This window comes from Rosa chinensis, chromosome 5 (genome assembly GCF_002994745.2).
Source record: "Rosa chinensis cultivar Old Blush chromosome 5, RchiOBHm-V2, whole genome shotgun sequence".
Lineage (NCBI taxonomy): Eukaryota > Viridiplantae > Streptophyta > Magnoliopsida > Rosales > Rosaceae > Rosa > Rosa chinensis.
The window spans coordinates 37107797-37126879 of NC_037092.1; the positions used below are offsets into that span (position 1 = coordinate 37107797).

At 38.2% G+C, this 19083-nt stretch overlaps 1 protein-coding gene across 1 annotated transcript; it reads right to left on the minus strand.

Moving 5' to 3' along the window:
• Positions 1-10449: 10449 nt before the first annotated feature.
• On the minus strand, positions 10450-16585 carry LOC112203753 (leucine-rich repeat receptor protein kinase HPCA1). The gene is made up of 19 exons (XM_024344675.2): positions 16447-16585; positions 16177-16285; positions 16016-16087; positions 15718-15792; positions 15550-15621; positions 15258-15419; positions 15105-15179; positions 14775-14846; positions 14600-14671; positions 14443-14511; positions 14046-14120; positions 13822-13893; positions 13489-13623; positions 12860-13335; positions 12585-12715; positions 12293-12421; positions 11981-12200; positions 11367-11602; positions 10450-10975 (listed from the first exon to the last, which is right to left on the minus strand). The coding sequence occupies exons 1-19, from the start codon at positions 16583-16585 to the stop codon at positions 10514-10516; spliced, it is 2853 nt and encodes a 950-aa protein (XP_024200443.2). The 3' UTR covers positions 10450-10513.
• Positions 16586-19083: the final 2498 nt, after the last annotated feature.

The window sequence follows — 19083 nt, forward strand, 5'->3', positions numbered from 1 at the left end:
TTAGTTCCTAAACCATATATTCTAAATCAAACACGATTTGTTTCTTGTTTGGCTACTTCTTGATTCCGGCTATGAGGCAGTGTAGTCGACGTCCTCGACGATGAAGGCCTTGCGGCCGGCTTAGCGACTGTGGAGGAGGATCACCGCATTGGTTGGCCTCAGACACTTCACCGTGCTGGCAGCCTCTCTCCTGGGTTCTTTCAAAGCTCTCGCTGCTCCTGCTTGAAATCACCCAAAACAAGGAAGAAGAAACAGAGACCCGAATTAATCGTGACCCATTCATTGATTTTTTACCGCATATATTGAAGAGTTTTTTGGCCAACAATATTCGAAACCGTGAACATATCTCCGTCTATTCACTAACGACTGATCCAATGGCCTACATTGGCTAGTCGCGTAAGGAGGCCAGATCTCTTGACACCACACGAGGTGACCACCCACCTAGGTGGGTGGAAGAATTTTCGAGTTATTCATGCATAGTTGACGCGATACATGCCAGCAAGATTTGTTAAATCAGATTATCAATCCCTTCTATGCATCAATTGGATTATTCCTAACAAGATCTTCGGATCTATTACATGCACAACTTTTTTAATTCACCTTCTTTTCAATCTTCTTTCTTCCGCTTCTCTTTTTCATATCTTATCTCTCATTAAATGAAAAATTCTATAATACATCAAATAAATTTAATTTGAGTCTCAAACTAATCTTCCAATATATGCAGTTAGTCTACCAATATATGCATCTGACCTATACACAAAAGTCTTTATTAAAAGTATATAGGAAGTAAAATTCAAATAAAAGCAAACGAAAAGAAAAAAATCAAAGACAATAATTTGGGAAAAAAAAAATTAAATCAATTTGTTATTGAATTTGTGAATTTTGTACAATTTGGATAACTTGAAGAAAAAAAAATCAGCCTAATCCTAAATGACGTTGACTCTTGCTTGCCCAAAGCAGTGCTTCGTACTCCTCGAGTGGCAACCCAGTTTCGTTTTTCACCGTCACCGTTACATCCAGCTTCTCCTTTGGTCGCCCAGACCGAAAAGCTTCATCGACGACACGCCGTATTCGGTGCACCATCTCATTAACCTCATCAAACGGCACGCCTCCATAAACAACACGCCCAATTCGGGTTATCATGTTGTCTACGACGCCGACGTCGTCGTCGTCGATGACGGTGAAGAGCCGATATTCCAGATCGCGAAAAGTGGCGGTTTCGAAATCGAGATCAACGATCGGCCTGGTGGGATCGTCGGAGCAGTAGCAGGTTCGCATCACGTCCCAGGACACCGTGACCCTCATGTGATAATCCTCCCGGACCTTTCTTTTCCGGCTGGGCTCGGCCGGATCTTTGTCGGAGACGGAAATGCGGTAGTGAAAATTGTTCAAGGGTCGCGAAGCTTGCATCTTGAAAGATCGAGAGCGATGACGGAACTAGGGTTTTCGACGGATTGCGAAATCGGAAGGAGAGAGAAGATTTAGAGATGGAGAGCGATGGAAGTGTGAGAGCGAGTAAATGAAGCCAAGTGAGAAGAGAGTAATGTGCTTCTACTATTTTATAGGCGATACTGGATTACCGGGTATTTCTACGCGTATTTTTGACGCGTATTTTTTTTACGCGTATTTGTAACGGATACTTTTTTAAGCCTACTCCTTGTGAAATTAGGATATGACAAAAATGAATAAAAAAATGAAAATGAAAACAATTTTTTTTTTAAATGAAAACCAAAATTTGTTCATTTGCAACTTGCTTTCTGAAAAATAAAAAAATAAATACTTATTTTTTATTTAGAACAGAAGTCATAAGTTTTGCCTAGTGGACTGCGGTACTCTTCTCAATTTTGAGTGATTTGGTTGTTAAGCTTAACAAGGTCACTATTTACCCTACTACAAATTTATATCAAGTTGAATGAAGCTTTACTTTGATTAAAAAAAAGTGTTCCTAATAATGGTTCTGAATTTTAAATTTGATCTTACCATTCCTCATTCCTCAAGAAGTTCTATGACGATCCCCGTCTCTCTTTTTTTTGTTTTTTTTTTGTTTAATATCTAAGCAATTAAGTTTCTAAATCATCATGATGTTTTGTTATGATTTTGGTAGTGGAATAGTGTACGTGGTTTCATTAGTCACTCAAACAAGATCATATTCTTTCGACCATGAAACAAAAAAAAAACAAAAAAATCCCTCATTTTAGTTTTGATACAAGCATTCCAAATTCTTCGAACCGGCCTGAATATTAAAATATGAAATCCAAATCAAACCAAGATTGGGAAACCATATAGGGCTCTAGCTAGTTAATTGGTCTTCTTCTTTATTTATGGCACAAAACACAATGTAGATGAATATACAAAATTCACCCTAAACTTTTCAATCTCTCTCACAATTTGGATCAGTTTCTTATTCTTAATTTCGTGCTTGCAGTAGATCGATTATCATTGGGTTCCGCCCCAAGCACATGCAGTGCGACTACTGTAAGGATATTGGCGAGCTTGAAGTCCGGCTGGGACGGCTCCAATTGGACCTGACAAAATGAAGTTATGCAAGGTTCACTTCTTACGTACCTACTCATAATCCAACTCTGTCTCCAATACGGACTATTTCTTTCTCACAGGATACTGATACCGCGATACAAAACATAGATCAACAGGTAGGTTGAACAGAAATCCTACCTTCCATGGACTCTGCATGTGTGTGTGTATTAGTATATACAACAATATATATTCTATCTAGCTGTCTCCTTGTGCCGCTGTATAATAGTCTCTAGAAGATTCATTCATTTGATTTTGCTGATGAAATCATGGAAATATTGAAACTTACCTCAACTAGGAAACTACAACAGTGTAACCCTGATCAAATAAGGACTAGCTATAGCAATTAGCAAGCATTGCTCTAACTTTGAAATAGGAAATATTACAAGACCAGGAATATAAATCCTAATAATATTAGAAAGGCTTATCGGATGGTTCTTCTTCTTCATATATATAGCAGAATAGATCGACGATGGGGATGAATATACAAAATTCACTAGAAAATCTCTCTTTCTCTGTGTTAGATAATGTGCTTCCGCCGCAAGCAGCGGCGGTGCAATATTGCAGAGCTTGAATCCCACCTGAGACAGCTTAGTTGGGAGATAGAGGACTTGTATAATGGAAAAGAAACCAGGGCTGCCATTGAAGAGCTAAAAAGACCCGATCAGAGAGCAAAAATGAAAGACAATTTAAGACGACTAATAGACGACGGCGCAAAGCTGGCTGAGGAGTTGTCGTCGTTGCCTCCTCCTCGTGAACACCTCTCCATAAATTTTTACAAAATACGAATTGAGTGGTTGAACAATCAAGTAGAATTGTGGTCCAGATTTGTAAAGAGCGAACTTGCCTATATAGAACGAAAAGACAAAAAAGAAAGAAGAAAGAAGAAAGGGTCATTATCAAATATAGTTTGTTTCATCTTGCCTATCGCGATTAGGTGGAATTCTTGACTATTAAATTGATTCATTAACAGCTTGCTAGAATCCTTGTTCAATGGAGATCTATAACAATGATTAATTCAATATTAACTTCGGAGGAGTTCTCGAAGACGCAGACAAAGAATTTCGCATGAGAATATATGAAATTCATTGCAGAAAGCATTAGCGGTTGATTTGGTTGCTATTCCGAATGTGAGTTGTGAGTGAATGATTATTTATGGAGGTAGCAAACGGATCGCTAGGTCCGAGCACGGCATGAGTCCGGCATGTTTAAAAGCAGATCATATGGTCCAAGCACGTTATTCTAACAGGTGGGGCTAGACCCATAAATATTGGCTTAATGGCCTGGCCCAAACCAGTTATGGGTCCGACACAGCCTGAGCATGACATATTACGGGCCATAGCCTGGCTCATTTCTATAATGTAGTTTTTTTAAATAATGTATAATTTATAAACAATATAAATTAATTTCTTTATATGAGTTACAACTTATATATTTTTTATAATATAAAGATAATATATAATTTATAATATTAAATTTTAACAAATAGTTTTCAGTGAAACATGAGACATGAATAGTTTCACATCTATAATACAATATTTAATAGATAATATATAATTTATAAATAATAAACTTATAACATTAAATTTTAATGAGTTGTTTCGGTGGTACATGAGTTCCAACTTATATTTATAATATTAGCCTGGGCTAATTTTAATTTTCGATACAAATCGAGCACGTTACGACCCGCCTATTACCCTAACACGGTCACGGCTCAACACGTTGTGGGCTTAGACCGTGGGCCACGTTGGGCCTAATGTTTGAGTATATGGGCTGGCCCGAGCCCGATAAGAAACGGGCTTGTAGGCGTATCCATACACTTGAGTGTGAACACCAGGCTCGCGCGGAGCGAGTAGCTCTAGCATGGGACCTATCCAGACCCCATGCGCTTCCCAGGCGAAGACTTCTAGAAGGATGAGGTGTAGACGTACACGTGTGGGGACATAATCCTCTAGGCGAGAATCGGTGCAACAGCTGGCACGAACTCCTATTGACCCCCGACATCTATAAATAGAAGCTCCCCTGGCCTCCTCATTTCTGCGGTATTGATTTCTTGAGCTCCAACCTCTCCTAATTTCCCACATAAAATGTATCCTGACTTGAGCGTCGAAGGAGTGAAACTTCTTCCTTTCCTTGCAGCTATTAGCGAACAAGAGGAACGGTGGGACATCGCCGGTCTAGTTCTAGCGAATCCCATTTTCAGTGAAAACATCCCATAACAGGGCTGACTCAGGCCTGCCTGAACACAGCCTGAAGCCCGATTAAGTCAGCCAAGCCGGCAGGGCCGACCCGTTTGCCACCTCTAATTATTTAGCAAGAGTGCAAGACAGTAGAAAATGTTAGGATTGGTAGGTGTGTCTTAATGGGGAAGAAGAATGAAGGCAAAGGCAAATGGGTCATTTGACTATGAACATAGATTCACACTCCCACATGAATCATTTTTCAAGGGAGCTCTAATTGAAGTTGGTCATAGGTACCATTTTAAATAAGATTGAAAACTTTAAGTATTGGCTATATATGACAAAAATTAAAGTTTGGTCGGGTATCATCAATAAAATGGGGGTAGACTTCAGGTACTATTGATAACCTAAGAGGACATACTTTGTGTGTGTGTGTGTGTGTGTTTTTTTTTTTTTTTGGAATCAAGATATAGTAGTTTCTCATTCATCTCAAGCCAGAACGACACGAATACATACCTTCCACTGCCAACACAACAAGCAAGTAAGAAAGTAGCATGCTAGCACCACTCATTAGACGACCAGTGCACACGTATTAAAAGCGAGCCTATAAATCTATGAAAATAAACATAGTACATAGACACACCCCAAAACATAGATAACAAAATGGCGATTAGCTGAGCCAATCCTCCTAGATCCCAAATGCAAAATCCCATAGAATTAAAGTCTATCAATTTGGTCCATGAAAGAACTCAAGTCCAGAAAACATTCATATATGTTGTGGGTACCCAAAGCTCTTTGGACTTCAGCATCCACATCAATTTGGGCAGCTAATTTTTGGGCCTCTAGTTGGGGCTCAACAATGATCTGGGCACCCAAGTCAGATTGGGCACACCCTCTCTTGCACCAATCTCCGTCGCAGCTACCATCGCCGCAGCACATACGAGATGCAGGCAATCTCATCTCCCCCTGGATCTTGAGACATTTCTCTCCATGTTAGCATAGGCCTTATCCAACGCCGAGAATCACCAAGAATTCCAACTTTGAAATGCCCCCGACGTGGTCGGGTTCGACCAAACTCATCTTCCCCTACAGGCTTACTTTGGCAATGAATCACCGATCTCACCATCTTTCTTAGGTCCTAGAGTTTGACCAATGCAGGACGAGGCCAAGAGAAGCCTCTTATCGACCACCTACATGAGGTAGATCGAAGACCCGACTCAAGAGAAGCACCGGATGCATAATCTCCACACCGTCGATTGCTAGAGACCGTACTCGCTCCTAAGAGCAAGCCGCCACTACCGCTAGGAGGAAAGTGCTTGAGAATCGCCCCTGGAGGTCCGCCGCGATCTAGATCTAACTCGATTGGGCAAGAATCAGAAACCCTGAAAGTTTCAAAAACCTTGGATTTGTTGGGTGGTTCTCGGGTAAAAACAGCATTGGAGGGCTGAGATTGGATTGTAGGATGTGAAACGGGTTTCTCCACTTAGAATAAAGACTAGTTGTCACGTCCTGAATTTTGAATAAAGAAAATTCAAAATCTTAAATGCAATAACTCAACCGTTCGCTCATAATACATAGAAACTTTTTCAATTTAAACTAAGTAACAAAATAACCAAGCTCACAAATGTCAATACCGACTCGTTCTCTAGAGTCACATATTACATCATCAAGTGTTTACACAACACGAAAGTATCAAGTAAATGTAAACGCTCACCAGGAGAATACTACAAACAGCAGTAAATAAAATAAACAAAATAGGTTCTATACCTAATACTATTGAGACAATTAATGAGCTGCGGCCTCAACCCTGGTTACCCTGACCTGCAGGAAGAACCCCTACACCATGGAATAGTACACCACGTTGCAGCAACAAACCCGGTAAGCTTTTTAAGCTCGTATGAATAAACTGAACTAGAAAAACTCAAACAACACATGCTTATAATTTCTCAACTTATGAGCTAGATTAAAGCAACAACATTTAACTCCAAAAAACATAACCGAACTTACAATCACACAAGGTAAAAATTAGTAATCCCTTCATAGAAAATTAGTTCAGGAGATCACCAAAAAGCACACAAAACAAAACCACAGTAATCCTTGCAAGTAATTTAGTTCTGGAGATTACATTAAAATCAAACAAAAGAAATCATAGTAATCCCTATATAAAGTTTAGTTTAGGAGATTTCATTAAAATCAAGCAATAGAAATGAAAAAGTAAATAATAAGGAAATCAAACGACTCACGTTGAATTCAAGAAACCACTCTTCCAATTCCAAATAAATGATCCCACAAAATGACTCATTTTCAAACTCGACATCCTTACCTCTCAAGGTAACACACATCACTAAAGTGATAAAATCATATTATTTCAACTCACACTATAATATGAAATGAGGTCCCTTGTCGGACATTTTAAAAGAAAGAATACACCCCAGACTCTCTTTTAAAAACAAGTACTCATGAGTTGCAAGTAACCTGCTTATTACCCACCATGACATATAATGGTGGACATACTAGAGCTCTAACTGAGTCGTGACCATACCCCAGCCAAGGGCATATATGGTTCCGATAACCAACCTCGGTCACTAATGTGACCCTTGGTACAAAGACCCTCGGTACAAACACCAAAACCTTTAAAATAAACCCCGTGAGATTTACTCACCTCAAAATCCCATTGTGTCTTCTCTTACAGCCAAGATAAAGTACAAAACACACTCCGTCAAGCACTAATCACAATTCTAATACACTTCTATGATCAATTACTCAAAATAAAATCATGATCCAACAGTCAGATCCTCACAGATCGCATTTAGGATCATCTTTTCAAAATTATATGACGACCAAAGGTCGGATCCTCATCCGAGATCACTCAAAGTCTCTGGAACACTTCTACGGTCAATACTTCAAAACTACAAGTTGATTGGACGGCCGGATCCTCATGCATAAAAAATCGAGACGATCGAAATTTTAAAACCCTAACATATTCATACGATCTCAAAAAATTACTTATTATTTATCAAAATGCTCGTATCGATATATAGAACTAGAAATTGCCCCTAACATAGCTGGAAACGCCGCCAAGTGTCGCCGCTAGCGACCTCCAAAATTGGACCATAATACCTATGCCAAAATCTTCCTCACAACATGTACAACAACTTTCACAACTACACTGAAGTCAAGTTGTAAGCCAATTGGTCGGAATTTACCTTGGAAGGAAGAAGGCCGATTGAAACCCTAGAATTTCAATTCCAAAATTTGATCTCCATACTTCAATTCATTGCAAGCTGCTTTGAGGGAAGCATCTACATCCTCTGGGCTCTAAAAGCCCTCAAGAATTGTTGCCTGAAGTGGCCGGAATCTAGAGTTCCGACGAGCCCCCCGACGCAGCGCCGCCGTGGATCTTCTCCTTCTTGATGCGCCTTCCATAGCTTGATTCATGCTCCGATGCTACCACAGACTTGGAGAGGAAGGTGAGGCAAAGCTTTTGGGATCGGTGGCGCAGCCAACGGTGGCCGGACAAAGGAGAAATCGTCTGACTAATGTATTAAGGTGACCCCGGATCGGGGAGAGAGAGAGAGGGGCTCGGGTCTCGGGTTTTCAATTTTGGAATTCTGTCCTTCTTTGCAATTTTTGCAGACTTTTGGGCTTTATACAAAAATGACAACTTTTTTTCGGAAGTCATAACTTCTTCATATGAACTCTGATTTTCGCATTCCACATATCCACCAAATCATATCAATGGGCTCTACGACTTTCATGAAGAAAGTTTCCATAGAATCCTAATGTATAAAAAATCAACCCTTGAATTGAAGCATTCCGAGCGAGTTCGAAATAATTTCGCTCACCCTCGAACCACAAAATTGTACAAACGACCAACTTAATAATTTTTTAAAGATCGTCAGAAATTAATAACGAATTTTTAGGGTATTACACTGGCAGCGGTCGCCATGTTTGGATCACCGAGCACAGGCAGCTAGATAAAGAAACTGAAAGATTGATGGTGACTTTATTTTGTGTTTTTATTGATCATGAGGTAGATCATTATACGTACAATGTGTTTCATTGAAGAACAACACTATTGAGAAAATTGTAGGAGTGAAATGCTCTCGATATCCTTCTCTTTTCATCAACAAAGGCTAGGTTTCTCCTTAGTTCCCCTATACAATCTTTCAGTTTTCAGAGATTGCAATTTGCTTGGTGTGCTTTGCTTGCTCATGGTGGGGTTAGGGCATTTCTAGTTGGTTCCAATGCCACATTTGGTATCTTAGGTCAAATCTAGATTTGGATTTGGATTTGGATTCCAAGTAGAGTTTACATCTTGAATTCAAGTCGGACTCGAGTCTTGATTCTATATTCAAGTTGTTTACCATTCAAGTGTCACTTGAAGTCATTTTTTCTCGTGGCAGTATCTAATTTAGTTTATTTGGTGGAGGAATAACCTCCAGTGTTTGTTCTGAGCTGTCAATTTTCATGTTGGAACTGAAGGGTCAGCTTTAACTCAGGCATCTCCTAGTTTTTTACACAAGGATATTGTGGCACATTTACTTACTTGGAATGAAAAAAGTCATGAATCAGAGACAACTGGAATGGAAGAGGTCATGAATCGAAGACAACTGGAATAGGAGAAGAAAAAAATTAGTATGGGAATCATTCCTAAACTCATACCCCTCTTGGTTATTAAACTAAAAGGAGGTGGGACCCACATCTATTCTAATACCTATATATGTTAGTAAACGCATGAAATTTCATACACCAGAATCACTCCTTTTATTTCCATTCTCATTCCAGATATGTAAACGTGTCATAAATGTTTATAATTTACATATTAGGAATTGCCTTTGGGAACTTACTAAACTTTCATTTCATCTTGTTCTTAATTGCTTCTAGTCAACAAATTCTCTAGAGTTCGTCTATAACACTTATTCGGTTAATGTACGTTCTTTAACCTTATTTTTAATACATAACTAATCAAGATTTTCTAAGAAAACAAAAAATTTATAAATTTTTAACAAATGGCTAAAAAGATCCTGCGCACAACTTTGTATTGGACTACCAAGCTTTTAATGATCGAAGACTACTTGGGTCAGTCAATCTTGTTTTCTGACTTTGTTTTTCCAAGTATCTGAAGGTCGTCATCCAGATTCAATTCTAGGTCGGCCAAAAACATATTTGTCAATTCTTTTGTTTTTGTAATATTTTGTTTACCAATTCTATTTTTTATTTTTAGAATATATTGCTTATCAGAATGCTAATACACCCCCACTACCACTAGTCCACTACATATCTACTTTTCTTACTTTGAAATTATGATGTACAATTTTTAGTAATTACTAGCGGTTATTACCCTAACTTTCGCATCTCAGTGTTACTGTCAGCCCAGCAGAGTGTGTGTAGTAACACTGTTCGTTTCTATAGTCATGAGGGTTTCCGGCCAATTTGCCGGTTATCATACACGCATAATCTTATGAGGGCAACTTAGAACAATATGGTGGCATATCGAAAAGAGTTCAATTACTTAAACAGCAATCATTTCGATCATCACATGACACTGATACTATGATAACTATGACTCCAATACTACAGGTTAACCATGTAGCAGATAGGTTCTTTACTTCTTTTCTTACTTAATCACAAGCTGACTGTGTCTCCAATAGCCGTACAATTTCTACATCACATGATACTGATACTATGATATAAACACCAAAAGATTCAAGAAAAATTCTACAATTAATATATACAATAGAGCTATCCGACTTCTACCGAGTTCAACATTCTAAATGCATATCATTCTCCCTGTGCCTCTATCTTTGTAGGTTGAAAACCCGACTATGATCAAGGACATGACCGCTGTAGGGATCCTCGCTACTATCCTTACTCACATCCTCATAACCTGCTGAAGTGGATGCTGAATTTGCTCCGGCGTTCAAACTTGCAATCTGTATAATGTTCTCTATCTCTTTCACCACTTCCCCCATTCTAGGCCTTCTAGCTCGTAATTCTTTTACACACGACATTGCCAGATCGACAAACATTTCTAAACCTTTCAGCTGTGTTACTAAACCGATGGCTGGATCAAGAATTTCTTGCAGGTTGTACAAATCTTTTTTCCTATCCATTGTCATCTGTACCACTCTCACAATATACCTCCCACGCTCTATTGGCCTTCTAGCAGTTATCAGCTCCAACATTACCACGCCAAAGCTATACACGTCGCTCTTCTCAGTCAACTGTTGAGTCATATAATATTCAGGATCCAGGTACCCCTACACCGATAAACAAAATCATTACTCGATCAGTTATGACTTGCAAGTTACAATGATATACTCTGGTATTTTCTAAACTACAGAAATTTGGTCTTCATTGCTTGGATGAAATATATGCTTGTGATCTAAAGATTGATTAGGGGCATGCTTTTCCAATTTGTGTCTATTTGGTAGCAGTCAACTATACGATAAACTAAAATCTAATGAAAACCCTAGTTGACTATGGTAAACCATAATTCCCAAAAGAAGAAAAAGTTATGAAAATGCTGTGCTCGATCAGTTAACTCGATGAACGACCATGACTCCGATTATCGTTTTAGCCTTCATTTATGAAAACAAAAAGAACTTGCATGCCCTATTTTGATGTCGGAGGTGTCCGAAGATTACTGACCATTGTCCCCTTAACTTGAGTAGTCACGTGATCCCTTCCACTACCAGCCATAGACTTGGAGAGACCAAAATCGGCAACTTTTGCATTTAAATCTTTATCTAGTAGGATATTGTTTGGTTTAACATCCCGGTGTATAATAGATGGGGTTGCATGCTCATGAAGATAGGCCAGTCCTCTCGCTGCGCCAAGGGCTACTTTAAGTCTTCTCATCCAGTTCAACCTAAATCCTGACTTCCCTGTACAGAAAACTTTCTAATATATCACATAAGAACAGACTGAAACAATAATTAATCCTGGTAATTAAAATTGGATTCCGTTCCAGGCTTTTCTTCTCTGGTAGAATAGCTAGAGCTAACAAAGCTTAATTTTTAATTTCCGGATTCCAAGGATGCCAGACCAGGACTAGGGTGGATCTCTTATATACACTCCTAATTGGATGACACTGCTGAATTCTGCTGATTATTTTCATATTTGCTAATTCTCAGATCATCGGAGATTCTATTCTATTACAGGTCAATATAAGCTAGATACTTGGACCAGTGTATGTATGCATAAAAAGCATTAAGGTCCTAATTTCTTATTTATATTGAAGAACAATACCGTATATGGATTACCTGAAAGACTATCCATCAAGTTACCATTTGGAACATACTCGTATACCAACATTTGTTCATCTTGCTCCAAACAAAAACCAACAAGGCTCACAAGATTCTTATGATGTACCCTTGAAAGCAGCTCAACCTCAGCTTTGAACTCAATCCCTTCCAGGATAGATTCCCTTTTAGCTCGTTTAATGGCAACCATTTCGCCTGTTGGAAGTACTCCCTGATACACCTGTAAAATATTGACCACATGCATTTGTAAGTTTACAATTATTTAGTGTGGGGATATGAGACATTGAAGATTTAAAAATAGTAAAAGCTAACATTTCCATAACCCCCGGAACCAATATCATTTGCTTCTGAAAAACTATTGGTGCAATCCTTAAGCTCTTTAAAAGAAAACAATCTTGCTCCTTTTAACTGAGGAAGACTGCTTTTTGATATCCAAGCGTGCTGCATTTGATGACATGAAGGAAAGTAATCAACCAATACTATTGTGCATTCAGGTGATTAAGCTCAATTAAAACATAGGGTTTTATTTACCCCAAAAATAATATATAAGAAAATCTATATAAAAATTTTCTCGGCATTACTTTTGTAGGGATGAACAACATACCAAAGGGGCTCTGCTCCGTTGATCATTTGCTCTCCTCTTTCGTTGGAGAGCATAAACCCCTACAAGTGCTATTGATAGCAGCAGCACAGAACAGCCAACTGCTGCACCAATTATCAAGGCCTTGTTTGATCCTGTAGGAACCCCAAATGATAGAAATGGAAATAGACTTGGGTCATTAACATTTGATGATATGATTGAGTTTAACATTGCAAATATTTTTAAGCAGTATGTAAGTTCAAATTTCTCATCGAGTTTAATGTGAGATCCTCACTTACCTCCGAAGTGAGCATAATTTAATGCAACAGAGAAGGGTCCAAAATACGGGGGACGTGGGAGAGTCTGGTTACTAAGCACAGAAGCAAGTGCTGAAGCTTCTGATTTGTTGAAGTGATCTTGATCAGATGGGAAAACCTCTAGGATCAGGTGAAAGTTATAAAATAAGTCGAAGAAAGGAGAACCCAGAGAAACTGAATCCACAGGAATGTTGTAAGTCCGAAAAGATTGGATGAGAGAGATCTCTAGCTCTGTGTAATAAGTTGAGTTTCCAAAGTCTGAGAAACTGACATATAAGAAGACTAGAGTTACTGTGTAAGGATGTGCACATTTACAATTCGGGCTGGATACTTTTCCCGAACTACAGCCAATGGGCGCACAGTTATTTGGTGGTGTTGAGTATAAGGAATCTGATGAAGAAACAATGCAATAATTCTTGGCCATGTTTGTCTGATTACAAATTGGATTACCAACAAGTCTGCAAAAAGATAATCGAAAAATAGTTCTGACATATAGAGGTAAAAATTAATCACTAAAGCTTTTCACAATTAAGCTAATAAGTAACTAAATTATTTAGTTATTCAACAGTACCCAAGGAAATTACAGACAAAGTTCGGAAGCTATTGCTTACATCAATGTATAGTTGGATTCTCCACTTTGTGTAAGATTAGTAATGGAGTTATTTTCCAAATCAATTAGTCGCAGTTGGTTGCCGTAATTGGTTTCAATATCCAAGAAGCCATTGAGACTGTTGTTCCTTAGTACCCTGTACTAGGTCAGAACAATCACTTTAAATTTATCACAGCAAATCTACCATGGCATATAGCTACAGTGTTAGACGACTATGTTACATTATCTTCTTTGGAACAGAGTCCACATTTAAAACTAAAGCCATTAAAATTGGTGCAGCATTCATTATAGTGAGTGTGGTGTGCTTCTAGGCATCGATCAGTTTGATACTTACACTGTCTGCAAATTGTAAAAGCCAAATAGGGCTTGAGGAACTTGTCCCTGAAGCCGTGTGTTTTCCATTATTCTGCCATCAATGATAGATACATACATTAATACCGAGCACTTAAGCTTTTCTGATTTCTTTTCGTTTGATGATATTTCAAATACATTATGCATGTTAAACTCAAAACACATACAGATACACACAGAGGTAAATGGAGGAGGAATGAGACATACAATGTCGTCAAGAACTGCAAGGTTGAAAACCAATCAGGAACTTCTGACACATCAAAAGTATTATTACTCATATCCCTGCGCATCAAATTTAGAGAGTATATATGATGACTAGTAGTGAATATAGTTTTCAACTCTCACAAAAGCATGACTATCCAGATAAGTATTCTCCTAAAGGGGAAAACAAATGCATAACTTATCATATTGTTTTTTTTTTTTTTCTTCTTCTTCTTTTTTAAAAAGGATAAAAGAATTTCACTCATACCCCCATGGTGACTCGAACGAAGTACATAGGTAGTGGGTGTTCTAACCACTGAGCTAACCACTTATCATATTGACTAGTGTATAATGCTAAACAACTGATACAAAACATAATTTCAGTAATATTGTTGATACTTACACATAGTTGAGAGGATTCATGCCGGTAAGGTTTGGTACTGGGCCAATCAACTGATTGTTAGACAAGTACCTAAAAACAGATCGATGATCAATAGTATAACCTAAATTGGATTCAAACAAGATATCAAAACTTTGTTTGGCATTCCATGTGAGCTTACAGTACAGTCATGTTTGAAAGATTGTTGAGGCTTGAAGGCACCAGCCCACTTAATGAATTCCAATCAAGGCGCCTGTAACAGAACAAGTTATATCCAGTGCAACCAAGTCTACAGAGGCATGAGCCTTCACTAAACTTGGTATAAAGCCAGTTGAGGAGATAGCACAGATACTCACACTGTCACCAGAGTCTGTACAAGTCCGAGTGTGGAAGGGATCTCGCCAGTTAGATTATTTCTATCCAAGAGCCTGCCACAAAAAAGTGATCAAGAAGATAAACTTAATCTGTTTTCAGAATTGGAGATTCCGAAATGAAAAGGCTTCAATTACTCAATTACACATCAAAAATATTTCATCCAGTATTCCATACCGAAAGATGCAGAAAAGGTGATACTCTTTGAAAAAGAAATGTGCACTAAGGAGAGACATGCATGTAGATATAAACTTCCCCATACAAATGAACAAAGCGAACACCTTCTAGCAATTAGGTGATTTAACAAAACTTACAAGTGCACCAGAACCATCTTTGAGCTGAAAAGTTGAGTTGGAATTTCGCCTGAGAGCTGATTGTCTCCTAAATGACTGCATTTAAAGGAAAAAAAAATTATCAGATGGGAAAAAATTGACTAAGCAGCTCTAAACTACTAAGAGTTGACATACAAATGCTGCGCCTTGTGTAACATATCAAGACCCGGTGTAACCTCACTACTGACTGGGATGTATCCTTGAAGTTTGTTGCTAGTTAGGTCCAGATAGAAAAGATTTGAAAGAGCACCAATTGAAGGCGGAATTTGCCCACTCAGTCTATTGTTATTCAGATCTCTGCAGAAGTGTGTATATATATGAAGGAGCTTCCGGAGGTTAGAGCATAATAGCCCAGACATAACATCATTAAAACCAAAAATAGTTAATAATAAAAAAATAAAAGTATTGCAGCTTTAGAGATCCTTACAGATAATATAGATTCTTCAAAGTTCCTATAGTGTGAGGAATAGGCTCAGAGAAACTGCAGCCAGCAAGGTTTCTAGCATGCAAACAAGTATTTAGTAGGATAATGGTCAGGTACCGAATATTTAGCTATAGAAGATGAGAAAAAAGTTTATTTTTATGTTTTGGGTACAAGTTCACTAGTTTTTTCAAGTTTCCAATTGATGTTGGAATTGGTCCGGTCAGGTCCTTATTCAAAGATAGGTCCCTGTATGAAAAATCATGAGACAGGAGTTACATAAAAGCAGTAATTGAGGCCTTTTTTCTGACCCAAAAAAAAAAAAAACAGTAATTGAGGAACCGATTATCAGAAATAATTTCAAATGAATAACTGAGGAGTTGATCAACATCAGTTAAAATAATCTATCAATATGACATGATTTTCAATAACTGCTGTAAAATGCAATATAATGTGGAAATAAAAGACCTACAGAGTCTCTAGCTCGGACAACAACTGGATATCGCTGGGTAGCTGACCTCTCAAACCCATGCCTGCCAATATTCTGAAACCAAAGCAGCCATTTCATTGTCCAAAAATGGAAGGAAGCAACTTTCGGAAGCATCAGAAGGTCGAAACAGACCAACAACTTACATCGACGTAACACGTGCATTCGTGCAGTCAATACCTTTCCAGCCATCACAAGGATCTGAGCCCACCCAACTTATGTCCCACGCTTGCATCAGAATCTTCAGGGAAATATCTGCATGTGAGCATGTCAGAAACTTTAGTTTAACACTCCAGATGGATTTATGATTTATGAAGCTGAGATATGATACTAGCAGAATGCATCGACTAATTTCATCAGAGAATACATAAAGATAACAATACACTAATCGGGGTGCAGCATTGAACACAACTTACAATCCATGTTGTTTGCCTCCGCTGCAATACCAACAAATTTGGTTAACACAAGCAGCATAAAGACATGAGTGGCAAGGGTTCGACCCATTACTTTACAGGCAATGAGCATCAAAACCTTATTAGCCATTTCATTTGCCATTTTCTGTACACAAAATTAGCTCTCAAGGAATGAAGCCTTTTATAATTGAGAAACCTACTTGACTAAGTCCATGGTCAGATTTTCCAAACCTTGCAACAAAAGTAAACACTCTTCCACAGTTTAACCGATTGGTGAGACAATTTATTGGATTAAAAATGAAAACAGTACAACTCTAAGGTGGTACCGGGAAAGAAGTCAATAGCCAATATATATATCAAAATGCCAAGCGTCAAGGTTTCATCAAATTTCAAAATGCCCGAATTAAACAAAGAAACAAGAACTATATGAGAAATTTACATGATGGAACCTGCAAAAGGCGACCCTGAATAAGTTCTTCCCCAGAAACATATGGATAAAAAGGGTTTCAATAAATTATGAGTAATTCAATGGCATTGGATTGGTGGGAAGTCGAAATCTTTACGTAGTAGTAGTAACTTGATTTGTAGTTGTTGTAAAGAAACATTCATCTGAAGAAACTCAACAATCAAATATGTTATGTCTCATTTTCAAAATATGTCTGATAAAATCAACAAGGACAAAAGCATTGACTTCATTGTTGTCAGAATTGTGGAGGCCGGCAAATTAACATGGCCCAATCCAGCTCCAGTTCTCTTGTTGTCCCACGTGAAGTCTTGCTTAATCCCACAAAGGACCCTTGGCCTCCCTTTTCAAACCCACAAAGAACCGTGGCATCTCTGTGGTGTGCATTTTAAAGAGAAATTAAGTAACTTTTCAGGGTGGAAGAGTGAACCGCTAATGGTATGCCCCCTTTTCCTTTTTCTCTTTTTGCTTGATAGTCGTCTCACATACAAAATGTCACGGGATCATTTACTTGTCCATGCAGAATACGTGCCTTCCTCGGTGGATTCTGTCCTCGACGAGACAGGCACCACTTTAATTAAAAAGGCACGTGTTGTGTCGAGGATGAAGTGCTGCTCAATTTGCATCTGGGGCTGACCTCGAAGACATTTCCAAATCTCGAATAGGAGTGATGTACTCTTCATGCCTTCAGTCGCTGGAGCCTATTCTTTCTGGGGAAGAATTGTTTCGCCGAGTCGTTGATCTAGAAAATAAATTTCTGACCTCTGAACATACTCCCACTTTGTTTTGCCTCGAGGTCGGAGATTCCTTCAAGGAGCCGGAGAAAACAGAGAAGTGGAGATGAACATCAGACGCGTCAAGGTTCCATGCCAGAAGGGAGGAAAACCAGAAGCAGAAATTGTCTCGAGCTGACACTGAAACTGTTCGAGGTGAGAAAGAGCTGTCGGAACTGTCTCCCCCACCTGTTGAGTAAAAATAGTAAATAAATGTACCGAACACAATCTGTTTTATTTCATTAACGAAAGTAGAGCTTTTATTATGTTAAGTTCTGTCCATTCAAGATAAAAGAATATCTCTTATACTCTTAATAAAGACTCAAACACTCGAGTTGAACGTATGATGTAGGACGAGAATGGGCCTGATTTAGTCAAAAAACCATAAAAGCAAAGAAGCGGCGTAGAATCAAGAAGAGTGATTGGAAAATAGGTAACTCACGCGTAATGAGATTATTAGCTGCCGGAATATTCAAGAAGATTTGGTTTTGGACCTTTCGAGTTACTCGTACAAAAAGTAAGGTTTTGATTGAGAACTAGATTTGATCAATTTTTGGCCAAAATGTCCGTTTGAGATGCATGATACCTTTCCAGAATGGGAACTACAAGATAAGTGAGCCCTAACGGATTTAAGCCAAAATATGTAGTTTTAATCATCCGATTCGGGATATAGTTAATTAGTTAATTAGTTAACTCTTAATATAGTTAACTCTAATATAGTTAATTAGTTATAAGTCCAAAAACCATGACCTGTTTTGATTGTAATCCAGACGAAAAGTTTTGTTAATTGCGGTCCAGTGACTAAGCATCCACATCAACTTACTTTCCTATATTAGCATGATGAGTCAACTTCTAATTTTTCACATACCAAATTTACCCAGCACAATATTACTCAAAACAATCAATAATTTATGTATCAATAAATTGAGAGTTAATGTTGTTTTTCAATCAATTTGGTATTCATAAAAACCATATCAATTATAATATGTCATCAGCACAACAATACCCTTAATTGATGCATCGTCATTAAAAAAAATTATAACATATGATCATTTTACATACCTTACCATCATTTTTCTACACCCTATATAAAATGATCATACCTTACCATGGATTTAGATGACAGTTCCACTACTTTGGGTTGGGAAGACAGACTTCGAATAGCAGTAGACGATGCACAAGGTCAGCAACTTAATGATTTTGGTCCATGTTTTTACCTTTTTTTGTTGAAAGTTTTTGTGATCAATTTTGAAATGCAGGATTGGAGTATCTGCATTATGGTGGTAAGCCACCTATAATTCACAGGGATGTGAAATCAGCAAACATCTTGCTGATTGAAAACTTCCAAGCCAAAGTAGTATCTGATTTTGGCCTATCCAGAAATTTCCCTACAGACCTTGTGAC